Source organism: Nannobrachium achirus (genome assembly GCF_963921795.1).
Source record: "Nannobrachium achirus genome assembly, chromosome: 2".
NCBI lineage: Eukaryota > Metazoa > Chordata > Actinopteri > Myctophiformes > Myctophidae > Nannobrachium > Nannobrachium achirus.
In genome coordinates, this window is record NC_137811.1 from 39,497,432 (window position 1) to 39,511,267 (window position 13,836).

The 13,836-nt window shown below is 41.6% G+C and overlaps 1 protein-coding gene across 1 annotated transcript in view; it reads right to left on the minus strand.

Annotated features, from left to right (window-relative positions):
* The window catches only part of crppa (CDP-L-ribitol pyrophosphorylase A), a 51,456-nt gene that overhangs the window by 31,119 nt on the left and 6,501 nt on the right, over positions 1-13,836 (minus strand). Inside the window, exons 4-9 of the mRNA XM_080746338.1 lie at positions 13,562-13,666; positions 13,247-13,292; positions 11,629-11,726; positions 6,660-6,737; positions 6,410-6,502; positions 1,777-1,908 (exon numbers count right to left, since the gene is read on the minus strand). Of these exons, the coding sequence (XP_080602464.1) occupies positions 1,777-1,908; positions 6,410-6,502; positions 6,660-6,737; positions 11,629-11,726; positions 13,247-13,292; positions 13,562-13,666 (552 nt within the window). The remainder of the gene's footprint in view (positions 1-1,776; positions 1,909-6,409; positions 6,503-6,659; positions 6,738-11,628; positions 11,727-13,246; positions 13,293-13,561; positions 13,667-13,836) is intronic.

Consider the following 13,836-nt stretch of genomic DNA (forward strand, 5'->3'; position numbering starts at 1 on the left):
GAAGCTAAGCGAAGCTAAGCTAAGGCAGGGAGACACGTGGCAGAACGTACAGAGAAGAAGTAAAGACTCAAAGCGAAAGTGAAGAAAAAGACCGAACTGTTAGGAAGAATAGAAATAGAAACGTACAGGAGAATAATCTATAAAGGCCAGTGGCCGACTTCCTAGTCAACGCTTACTGTAGGCTAAACTTTACAGAAAATTATACTTATATGGCTGAGTTCGCGACACTAGTTGCAGGTAAGCAGAGGTGCGGAAGAGGAAGTTATGATAGCCCGCAGGGCTTTTATACACTCGGGGGCGGCGCCCTCGTTTGTGATTGACAGCCCTACCGACAAATGATATTTCTCGTACGGGAGCTTATGAGTTTTACTCTGTTGCAGCGCCAGATGGCGCTGGTTATCCCATAGGGGGACCTTGTCTGGAGGTATGACAATAAACCCTAGTTTGACCCCTTATTCACAAAATAGTCTTCCCTGGCTTTATTGTCCCACCTAGTAACAAAGCGACATGTGGTGGGACTTGACAAAGAGTGAATTAAAGGGCTGTCCATACTTCGACCGAAACCAAAGATTTCGGTCAAAAGGTCCTTTTCGACCATAAAATTATGTCCCTCTAGACTTCTGAAAAGCATTAGACCGAATGAGAGTTTGGAAATGTGCACGTCGGAAAACACAACTCACCAAACATTTCAGTCGAAGTATAGAGTAGACAGGCCTTTATGGTGCTATCAGCGGCCGTTATCAATTCTTTGTGAAATCACCCCAGAGAGTGTACAACTGTACCCAAGTGGTCCCTCACAGCTAAGGGTCCATTAAAACAGAGGATTGTACTGTATAGAACCCTTTCGTTGCATTTGGCAGAGTATTATTAACTTATTTGTGAATTGATGGGATGGACAGCCAGGGACATTCCTTTGTCACAATGTTCCAGAGAGTCATCAAAATAAATCATGAGTGATGACTTACTTACACCAACAACAAACATTCATCTTTCCTCAACAGTGCACTGGCCCGAGAAATCAGTGATTTGACTGCTTTAATAATAGCATGCATCCAGACATCTTCTATTGCGCATGATGAATTATTCCACCTTATATAATCCAGTAATTACTGAGCATTCAGTTATGGATTTCAGGTCATGCACATCATCCTTGACAAGTCCAGCATAGACTTGGCAGGCTGGCCTCAAACACCCTGCAGAAGGTTCCCATGACACAAACTTAACCATCCATGTGGTTTGGGCCTACACTTGAAAGTTGAAACAATGTGTGGGAGTGGAATAAAATGGCTTTTTAAACTAATTCAATTCTAGTGACCATTATTCATTGACCCTTTATTAATTTTAAACAATAGCGAGAAACACAATAATAGAAGACTTAAAAGTTGAAACTTTGACAACCTCATCACATGGCAAACATTCATGTGCGCGAGCGACACACTCGTGCACACACACTCACATGCAACACGCACACGCACATGCAAACGCACACACACACACACACACACACACACACACACACACACACACACACACACACGCACACACACGCACACACACACACACACACACACACACACACACACACACACACACACACGCGGGTGATAAAAGACAACAACCTTGCCTGAAGCCAAAATATGTGACAAGCTTTGGCACTCGAGACTTAAAAGACATTTCCCGTTCTGTTTTGTTTGGCTTGTATCAAACATACATTCCAGGGAAACATCAAATTCGTTTAAGCAATATATTGGCAAAACAAGACAGGGAGGGGCTTACCTTTGAGTGATGAAGCTGGATACCATAGAGGAGAATGTTTTGGATCTTGGCTGCTGAGGCCAGTTCCATGATCTCTGCTGGCTCTACTGTCCTTTCGCTGACTGACGACTCATCAGAATTATCCAAAAGCACCTATCAAAACACCCGGCCCCGCACACCCAATCAGATGACGCTCGCCAATAATGGGGATCTCTTACAATGAGAATGATTATGCCCTTTTGGAGTAATTGCTGCTCATTGTTCAAGTGGCTGCTTAAAATTGTTGCAACTCAATAGGCCTGTTTATTTAAGGTGCTAATCGGAGAAGATTTAGGGAGTCGCTCTGTGAGGGTAAACATCGTTTGGCTGATGCACAGTCCTGGTAAATGTTTGTAATTGCACTCATTCAGATGTACTTTTTCAAGGCCTCTGGGGTTTATTTTTGTAGATATTTCTGAATTAAAAAGAGGGCCCAGTGACTCACATTACTGTGCCAGGATTCACAGTATCCACTGCTAAACTCTACAACTTTACATAATAGTGTCTTAGAATGATTAATTCAGTGCAATTATTTGATCTCACTGGCTTAACAACACGAAGATGCATTATTCATTACGGTACATCAGGTGTCGCTTATCTCGACTGAACGTCAACGGTGATTGGATGGGACTGAAACCCCGTCCAAATATGGAGTCTGTACTTCATAGATATGTCACTGATGACTGATGACAGGCTGGCCACATGAAGTTCAAGATCCACATGGGATCCACACAGTTATTAGACCCCGTCTTGTTTTACAGCAACAAACTACTTCACTTTATATAGACATAAACATATCCAGACCAAAGCTTCCCAGTGGAACCAATGCCTTCTACTGTTAACCGCTGATCTGATCTACTGAACGGTTTGAGGTTAAGTGTTTTCTCAAGGCCGCCCGGATGGTAGTTAATAAGTGAGGGCTCAGGGATACGGTTTCTCCTTCACTTTCGCTGCAGCGCCGCGTGATTTCCCCAGTCAGTCTGAGATTTACACTGGTGGCCTGTCAGCCATAACCCTGCTTGTCTGACCTCAGGAGAAAGTCACCTACTCTTAACACCTTCTCTAAAATCTTCCTACTGATTATCCCCGTGAGACCATAGACCAGAATGCTGACTCAGCCTGCGGTGCACAGTACAATTCTCAGTGTTAATTTAACTCTGAGAGTATGTTTGCAAACTGTGAGAGGTGCAAATACATAAAATAACACTGGGGATTTTAACCATATATATGATAAATAATCAAATGGGATCTCTGACGCCACCCAATACATTTAATTTCACCGTGAAAATTCAGGGATTTCCTGATGTTTCACGTCTGCTCATTCTCACGCCTCCCTAGCTTGTACTGATAGCTTAGTCCCTCAACCTGTTGAAGAAGTCTTACTGTGAGAGTTGTGAGAAATCAAGACATGCAACACATGCTTTTGTTCTCATGTGGCAGAGAGTCAATCCTTTCCAAATGTGGCCTGAACCCTCAGCCCCAGCCTGTGTGTGTGTGTGTGTGTGTGTGTGTGTGTGTGTGTGTGTGTGTGTGTGTGTGTGTGTGTGTGTGTTATGAGCTTTAATGAAAATCTAGCGTAGCTAAAACAAATCAAGTCAGGGGTTTTATCTAGTAATGCTGCATGACATTTTCCTGCGATTACAAGGCTTATTTTGCCTATTGCCCAGCATCATTTTGGCAGTCACAAAGTACCGTATGTGACACGGTCATATTCAAATGTAAATATTGGTGCTATGAAAATGTTTCTTTTGGTTTGATTTAACCACTTAAACCCCTCTTGGGGCGACCCCCGATACCTGAATGATTACGCCGCACACCACATGGGTTTGATTCCTGGCCAGCCAGACCATTTGCTGCATGTCACTCCCCTGCTCTCTCACTGTGTTTCCAGTCGCTCTACACTGTAACTGTCAACAAAGGCCTTAAAAAGCCCCCAAAAGACACAAAATAAAAAATAAAACGAATTATATACTTGACTGTACTGTACGTCTGCTCCGTTTTTCTCTACACCACCATATCTCTTATGAGGAAAATAGAATGTTCTCACCAAAATAGGGATGCATGTGGTTAATCAGGTTGTTTTAATTGTCCTTCTGCACGCTCCATGTTGCCGTGTGGCTCAGCAAATACGTTGCTTTCGTTGCTTTTATAATATTTTTGCTTGAAAATCTTGCTTTTGGCAAGCGACGTACGACAAAGCATAGTTTAGGCTCTAGTGCGGCTGAGCTGTGGTGGTCCCCTGGGAGGCATAGGGTTTCTAAGTAGCGACTATAAGCTCCTCAAGGGACCCGAGGTGGACTATAGGTGACGTTTTTACGAGCGGAAAATAAAGGTTGACTGACCGTGTAGTGCATGTACCTCAAGGAAACTGGATCTGTCTTGTGCCAGATGTCTGTATTCATAAACATGCAAAGAAAAGTTCATTCAAAGTGTGGGAAATGATAGTGAGATATGCTCAACGGTGTCTTAGCGGCACAAACCCGTCCCTATTCTGGGGCAATCATTTGGTGAAAATCTACAGATCTACAATCATGTATATTGGCAATTTTTGGAAAATACTGTTTATCTTCTGGCATAGAGGGAAAAAAGCTGATATGTCTGTGCTATGGTGTTCCTTCAACTTTATTTTAATAAAACCTCCTTGAAAATGCTCTTTCAGCTTTGAATCTTAAATAAATATATACGTTTTTTTTTTTGTATTGTTTACACATTGCCTGACTGAGTAAATAAGGTTATTTATATATAAACAGGTATTGTATGGGGTAACAGGAATTGTATGGGGTCCAACTGCTGAAATGGTTCACAAAATAGAGAGATGGTGGAATGAGACAAAATGTCAGTGGACAATCTTTCTAAATAGTGTTTCTAATTAGTGCCGTTTTTTCCAGTGAATGGAAATTGTAATGCTACATTCTAGACAATGTGTGCTTCCAATTGTGTGGCAACGGTTTGCGGAAGGCCGTTTCCTGTTTCGGAATGACCACCATGTGATCTTTGTGATCACATTCTGAGAGAACACTTTTCATTGACATAATTTGGTCTGATATGGTCTGTCATTTAGTGCAGGGGTTCTCAACCTGTGGGTCGGGACCCCCAGGGGGGTCGCCAAATTACTTTTTGGGGGTCCCCGGATGATTAACTTAATGTGCAACACTGTTTTCTCTCTCAACAGTAAACAAACCAACATAAAGTTTAAGTGTATAGAGGGTATCTGCTCATTTCTAAAGTGACAATTTGAGGACTTTTTAATACTTCTAAAATGACAAATTAAACATTGGCCAAATTGTCAAATATTAGAGGTAGAAATTGTGAAAATAGCAGATCTACATGCTTACAGCGTTGTGAGCAAGCAGCTATATTCACAACAGAACCATGTTATACAAAATGTAATGCCTCAACTCTTAGTGCTCTTCAGGGTGGGGGGGTCCCCAGTTAAAATATGATTATTTTGGGGGTCGCGGCCTGAAAAGGTTGAGAACCACTGATTTAGTGCATAATTCCTTTACTGTCTGTGTACCGTAGGTATAGAGATAACAGTACAACTCTAATCAAAATAGTAATTACGTTCGCTAGTTGTATTTACTTGTACATGCAATAATGGCGGTGAAAATCAATTATTTCGCTTGGATACCCGACTCCACATTGAGAACCACTGATATGTACTGTAAATATTTTTATGCCAACAGGATAGAGAGGACTTTCTCTGACGGACTGTTCTGAATCTGAGAGTGCACGTGTGGGTTCAGGGCTTGAATGAAAAGCTAGCACAGCTAACTAAAGGCAGAGTTGGAGTCATGCAACATGGTATTTACAGTGATCAAACTGTGATTAGAATTAATTGGAGACACTACCGAGAGTGGCCTTCCCAGACTGACATTATCGTAACACCCTGGAACTTTTCTATAAGTATTTAATTTCAGTTCCAATGTGACATAACTACAACATCACAATGCGTAGAGATTCGTTGTGAGCTTGTGGATTAGCTATTTTGCACGGTACCGTTCTACATCAAAGTATAAAGTAGGGACATTCAGATTTTGTAGATTACAAAACATCTATTAGAATTTTATCACATCGATTCATTGATATAAAAAGTTAAGTGCTTTTCAATTATTCGATTAAAGGGATATTTCACTTAAAAAAAAAAAAAAAAAAAAAAAAAAAACGTTGGATCATTTTATTGTCTAATCAGGCTTTTAAGAACACCATGAACAGTTTTTAATTTGCTTGATTCAATATTTAGATATTTAATGTAAATGTTATCAGGCCCACTAACCTCCTAATACGTGAGCAGGCCGTGCCTTTTTGATAACCTTTTTCATTTATTTTTAATAATTCTTTGGGAAAATGGAAAATAATTAATACAATAAAAAGTTAGTAAAAATAAATGAAAAAAGTTATCGAAAAAACACGGCCTGCACACATATTAGGAGGGTAGTATGAGTCATTCATCATGGTTAAAATGGAGTTTGAAAGTACAATGGGTGTGTATGGGGAGGGGCCCTGCAGGAGGAAGGCCTGATAACATTTACATAAAATATCTAAATATTGAATCAAGCAAAAGTTTTTTTGAAAGTGAAATATCCCTTTAAATACACGCATTGTGTGAACTCACCCAAATGACAACCACTGGGTAGAGGAGGGCTTGATTCATCTCCTCCAAAGATCTCACTACGGCCCCCACCAGAGATATTGAATGACAGCTCACCTGCATAGATCAAAAGAGTGGGAGGTGTATGCTATAAAATAAAAAATACTAGGGACAAAAAAGGCCTACACTACAAATGTCTACATACTTAATGTACAGATCTTGAGGAAAACATCATGTAACTTCTGGGAAATGTGTCCTTGAATTCAAAACTCACAGAAATCTGAATGAAGTTCCACTGGTTTGACAGATGATTGATGTTCTCTCCTGTCATGTCCGGGATAACATCCACGTCCTGTAAGGTGGAGCATTCATAGGTTAAAAACAGGACTTTCTTAGCACGTATTCTGCAGGTCACATCGTCTCGTGTAAAGAAAATGAAATCCTGTAGATCAACAGACTTCATGTAGCCAGCCATCAGTCATCTATGCAATAAAGTTAATCTGAATACGTAAAAATCGCAGGTGCTGGACAGAACCCATTAAAATAGATGAGTCCTCTGGATCATTGCGTCTTAGCTCGGAGGAAGAGCTAAGATGCTCAAAACGTCACCTTGGTGGAAATACATTAACTTAACTTTGGGAGCATGAGCCAGTGTGCAGCCTCTGCCTAAATGATCTCATGCTATGAGGACACATGAGGATTTAATCATATTATAACCCTGAGCCATGATGACTGATATATTCAAGATAGTGCAGGAGGATACTACGCACACCGGGTACTTGTAGTGGTGCCGGCTGACGGCAGAATAATCTCAATATTAGTATTTTAAAAGACAAAGAAGCGGCCGCACACACTGTAGCCAAAGTGCCAATATTTATTTTAGGAGCAGAGTACATGGAAACCAACGTTTCAGCAGCAAACTGCCTTCTCCAGGGCATGATATTCAAGATTGCACAAAATAGGGCAGATCTCCATGGACAGTTGGCACACAGTATCTTGTAGTGTGCAGCCGTTTAGGATTCAGATCTGTAGCCTTCCATTGGAGCCTTGGACCAGTTGGAGCTGACACGACTGCATTTTACAACTGGAATAAGGACAGATCTGGATGTGATCCTGTAGTTTGTGATGGCCTATCCTCGCTTGCTGAGCAAGTTGTGTGCACCTCTATGATGGAGTGTGCTTGTCAACAACTGTAATCTGTGAAAGTCAGTCTTTAAATGTGTTCTTTCACAGTCCTCTGGTGTGTTCAACGCTTTATGTGGAGTTGTATGACTCCTGGGCTTGAGGGTCAACGGCCTTCTGCATTTTGTTTCTCTCACGTATTCAATCATTTAGCTCAGAAGCAGACCCACCTGCTTTCCCGTCATAAATCAATTTCTGATTAGAGGGAAATCGAAATACATATCAAGAGGCTCATAGCAGGGGAGGAGAGGACTGGGGTTGTTAGGAAAAAAATGACCATCTTATGTGAAATCTTTATACTTCTGAGCTGGCAAAAAAGTATGCAGAAGCTGGGAACAGAAAGCCAAGTTAAATTTCATTATACTGCAAATTGAGTCAAAGATCAACATGCGGCCAAAGATTGTAAAAGCTTTATTTGCTTCCAAGATGAGGACACTTTAACTCGTAATTCTTCCATTCAGATTGTGCCCTGGCATACACGTAACGCCAGGCAACTGGATAGCACGCCATGTCCATTCCATGTCTGTCTTTGTTGTTTTGCCTGTAATTACTCCCCAGCACTAACATTTCACACACACGGGACATAAACATAGAAACAAACATCTACCGTCTGAGTTTGACATTTACATACAGTTTGTTTTAGCCATTAAAATAACAAAGGAAATTGGAAATATGGAATGGTTATGGAAAACACATGTGTGTGGGGGGTTAATTGTTCCTGAAAGATAAATGCCTATGGCTTCAAGAGAGAAAAACATTTCTGTCCAAAATGTCGATTTACAAGATTTAAAAATGTTGACGTGATCTAAACCAGGTTGGGCATGAAATCCCAGAGTGGGACTGTTTATTTAAATTTAGGTACGGCCTGGGGAGCCAAGACGACATAGAAACTCAAGGACCGACTGGCTCTCGGAACAGAAAAGAAACAATCTTTCAGTATTCAGCGCTGTGATAAAATCATACTATTATGAATTTTAATGTGTTTAGCTTTCAGAAAAAGGCAGAGATTATATCTCAGTACGCCACGTATGACCTGGAGTAGTTCTAATGCAGAACTGTGGGGTTAAAAAATACATTGTTATTGAAATAAGAAGAAGAAATATTTCAAATTTGATTATGTTTTTGCTTCATTAGATTAGACACAGGAGATAGGGTGAAAAAGGACAGCAAAGAGAGGTGATGGTATGTGACAGCCATGGGTCAGATTCAAACAAAAATATCATGTGTTAAATCATGTGCAACTCTGTACGAGATTCAATATCTTAGTAGACGGACTAGTTCAGTGGCTCTCAAACATTTTCATGTCAAGTGAACTGATTTTGATGCTAATATGCTATATTAACTCATTTTGCTGGCGCCACGTTGAGCACCACTGGACTAGTTCATCCATGGGATTGTGCTGCCATCGGTGTGGTAAACAAACACCAAATACCAGCCAAACGCTGCTAAATGTTGAGTGACAGTTACGTTCATCTACTCTACTAGACGCTGTGGCGGGTCGTGGAATCTGGAAGATCAGCCACTGCGGCTGTTGGACGAAAACATCGGCTTCCTGGCCTGGTTGCCATTCAACAATACGTCTCGCCGGCTGTCCAAATGACAGATCCTCTTATAGGCTGAGGTTAATCGTTAAAAAAAACTCTGTAACTAGATACATGTGTTTGAGGATTCCCTTTCATCTGGACATAATATGTGATTGCTATCATATATCAAGCTCAAAGGATTAGTGATAAGGCAGGGCTTGAAGAGGAGGTTATTTGGCCAGTCGTTATCAAACCCTCCCTTCCTCAGTGCATGTCTTTATGTGCTCATAAAGCATGCACTCATCCCAAGCTTTGCCTTTGTTCAAAACGCACTGCAGCCAGGATGCATCACTGTCACTGGGCCAAAGTAAGAGTAGGATAGTGTCAAATTGTGAAAACATGCCTATCACTGACAAACTCTTCTGCTTAAACACCCAGACCTCAATGCTGAACTTAAAAACAGCCCACAGACGTTAGGACTTGATGTGGCCAAAGTAAGTAAAGTAATCACATTGTAATTATTTTTTTGGGACAACGCAACGAAAATAATATCAACAGGAATTTTCCACATTATATCTTTCTCAGTAAACTGTTTGAAACAATTGATGCGGTTGGGCTCAGTTATCTTTTTCTTTTTTTTTTCTTTTTTTAATTTGCAGACCAGGGGATCTTGAAGAAAAACATGAGACCTTGTTGCATCAGCAAATTGAAAAACAAAGCTAACGTAATGCCTCTTGTGTTCATTATTGTGGTTTGATATATTTTCATTTATGTTTGCAGCCCTAAAAGGCAAAACCTTGTTTTGTTGCTTAAATTTCCCATTCTCAGGTCACATCCTGCTGAAACAATCTCCTAATATTTATATATACACACACACGCACGCGCGCGCACACACACACACAGCCAAATCCTCCACCTGCATACACACAACACCGTATTCAAACCATTCCACCCAGCTCGGGCAGCCCTACCTCGCTTATCCCTCCTGTATTGGATTCATTTAATGGCACAGGGACAAAGCTAATTCCTCATCTTCCGCTTCTTCCACTCGCCTTTCATCTCTCCTCCCTTCCTGCCGCTTCCCCAAACCCCTGAAAAGGATGTAACTGGGCCCAGACACGTGCACACCGGAAAACACGGCCGACAGCCACCTGAGCGCAGGGCGGGAATGGTTCCAATCAGCCGCTCCAAGGAGGCCGCCAACGGACACCAATCCGTCTCTGGGGCCCAGTCCAGCATTGAGACAGCAAAATCCCCATGTATCACACCCGCTGATGAAGGACTTGGAGCGGGTTGAAAGGAGGATGAGATGTTTGGTTCGTAGCGGAACATGGAAACAACGTCATGCGGCATCCTTTTCCCCGCCCTCGCCCCACCCTCTGTCAACTGCTACACCCGGGGAGTATGTTTACGCTAGGATTACATTAGGAAAAACATCTTGGTACCCACAACGCCACATGGAGCTGATATGAGAGCCTAAGGTCATCCTTGAAAGTTTGTATCGGACAGTGGCTCAGGAGTTAAAAGTAGAGCGGCGGCACATTGTAAAACTCTTTGTATAAAGGCACTATTGGGGCGCCCACTGACCTAGTGGTTCAGGCGCATACCACGTACTTTGGGCTTTGATTCCCGACTGTGCGTCGCTGGTTCGAATCCGGATCCCGACGCCTTTGCTGCATCTCTCTCCCCCTTTCCTGTCTACCTACTATACTATTAATAAAGGCAAAAAAGAATATCTAAAAAGAAGAAAAAAAAAGTAGACCATTTACTACTTGAATCAGAGTGAAGCAGGTCAACGGAATGCAACATGGGAGACGCCACAGGATGTTAAATAACATGGATTATTCTACATCCTGTACGTCTTGTTGAAATATTACGTATGTTAAAATGTTCTATAACAAGAGGACTTGTTGTCCATAGGTGTAGATTATGTTGGACAGTATGGGAAAATGGGAGCTCATCATCTCCGACTGGGCTGTGGAGGAGAGGTTTGGGGTTTGGGTGGGGGACAGTCATCACTAAACACTCAATTAATCAACGGAATTCCCATGGCACAGCACAGATGAGTGCCATCTGCTTTCCCTCATGCAGGGGAGTGAGAGGTGAAGGTTGAGGGGGAGTGGAAGAAGCAAGGGAGGAGATGGAGAAGTAGGAGGATCGAGGCTAAGAGAAGGAAGAGTGCATGGATGTCCCAGACAGGCTCCATTAGAGGTCTGACCGCAGATAGCAAGTCTCACCACCAGGCCACCCAAGTGGCGTGCACACTGCACATGCACAGTGAAAATCCTCAAAGTTAATTCAACTCTGAGACCCTTATGGGTCCATTTTTACACTCTCAAGAGTTAAATCAACACAGAGTATTTCGCTGCGGGAGATCGGAGGTAGAGAATCGAAGACAGGGGGATGAAGGAGATGTAGTGCACATATGGTGAACTCATGAAGCTTTTAGCAATCATGTCATCATCATTATCATCAATATAATCGACATAACATGATCACGGTCATCATCACAATCACTGTAGTCGTCATGCAGCCTACCATGTCCAAAGTTCCCAAAGTCTTGTGCAGTGCATTGGCCAGTGTTGTAGCCTGTGCGGACCCACCTGTGATAACACAGGCCAACCGGGACAGAGACTCTGAAGGAAAGAAACAGATGAACGGTTGGCTGCAAACCATTAGCATGCCATTAGGAAGCCATGTAAATTATTCATATCAAAAACGAAGAATTAAAAAATTAAATAAAGCAATTATCCATTGGGACTTAACTTTGATTAATTTGTGCAAATCAAAAGACTGATATTAAAAATGCATGCGCGTGGGTGTGCAAACACGTATACCCCATACTGGAAAAATATAGGTTTAACATGTTTTTCCACTATACTATATAAACTGGTGAATGAAATACAGGATGTTTGAACATATAGACCTATATTTTCATCCATTACCCCTTATCCCTAGCCTTTTTTACAATTTTGAAAAACTTCAAATAGCCGATCTACATGGACACGTTGAGAGCTTGTAGATAAGCTATTTGAACTACCGGTATTTAAAATGTTTTTAAAAATAGTAAGAAAGAGTTTAGGAATAAGGGGTAAGCTATGGACAAAAATAGGGCCCATAGTACCTAGTGAAACCCAAAGCACTTTGGCCAAGTTCCGAATGAAAGGGCTTTAGGTGCTCAACAGTAAAGGACAGTATATTAAGTAAAAACTTTCTACCGTGTCACTTCAGACAGGCAACCCAAAGTAAGACAACAAAGCGCTCATTAAGTCTGTACGTTTCTTGCAGGGGTGACTGACTGACATTTAGACAGAATCTCTGACTCTGAGGAAGTCTTACTTTGAAGTGCCCAGGTAAAAGGCTTTTATCTTTGAACATACATTACTCAATTGTGTATGGAATTACTTCGACAATTCTTTGGATGCTTTCTTTAGACTCTCTCATATCTCTGTGTGTGTGTGTGTGTGTGTGTGTGTGTGTGTGTGTGTGTGTGTGTGTGTGTGTGTGTGTGTGTGTGTGTATACAGTATATATATATATATACACACACAAATATTATAGACTATTTGTAAACACACATCGCTGCTTCTCATGAATGATATTGTCCTAATGAATGAATGAATGCAGATTCTCTCACATTAAATGACAAGAATATCTTTGCCATTTATTCAGGACAGACAATGAATTCATTCACCAAACAAACTCTGGGCATAATCATTGTGCACTTCATGTCATCATCAAGTAGGTAATTTTGGGTCCAGGTGCTCACGGAGGTAAAATACAGGACTGTGTTTATGTGCATTTCTCTAACTGTGCAGTCTGTCTTGTCCTGACTTGTTCAAAGTAGCATTCATAGACTGCGTACGCCCATCTCATTCTAACCAACTTAAACAATACTACAAAGCAGGCTTCCTTGGAATACAATGATCAGATCATCTACTGCTTCACTGTAGTCTATTCAACCCAATTCTAACCCCAGAGTGTCTCAAAAGAGACAAAAAAAATGTCTAAAGATTCTCACATTGCTCATTTCTGACCATTTAACCTGTCTGAGACGCACCAGCCTTCATTCATGTAGTCATGTACTTCAGGTCTGCAACTATATACTGTATAGACCCTGTAGTGTGATGTAATGGTAAATGTATAAAGGAACATACCTTTGATAATGGACTCTGCAGCAGCCAGATCTCGTTTGTAGGTCACCTAGAGGACAAATCAGCTTGGTTTAACATTACATTCCTAGTTTGGACACAGCGTACAGAACACTGCAATACATGTGCTTTCAAAACTAATAATAAAAAAGTAAGTCTTGATACAACTTTAAACATATGGGTTTGTGCTCTTCAGCTGCCAATCTTAACCTTTGACATGTGAGCTTTCTTTGTCCCTATATGATAAACCACTAATACAGCTGTGTTAGGACAATGTCACCAGATACCCTGTCCCCAAACCTGGGCCCCAGGCTCGCTCACCTTCCATAGTGCTGCCGGGCCCTCGATGAGCTTGGCATTGGTGCCACAGTATTGCAAAGCCAGATGGAGGCACTCAGTGCCAAACTCAAAGTCTGATTCATTGCACTAAAGGACAGAGACAAGAGACATTGACAAAAGTTGACAATAAGAACCACATCCACGTTCTGTAGTTTCGTAAATGTTGTATTGGAAAGGACAAATAAAATGGTATTAGGCGAGAAAACCGCTGAATGTGACAACGGTTTATTAAGAGGGTTTTCACCCGGGAGATGCAG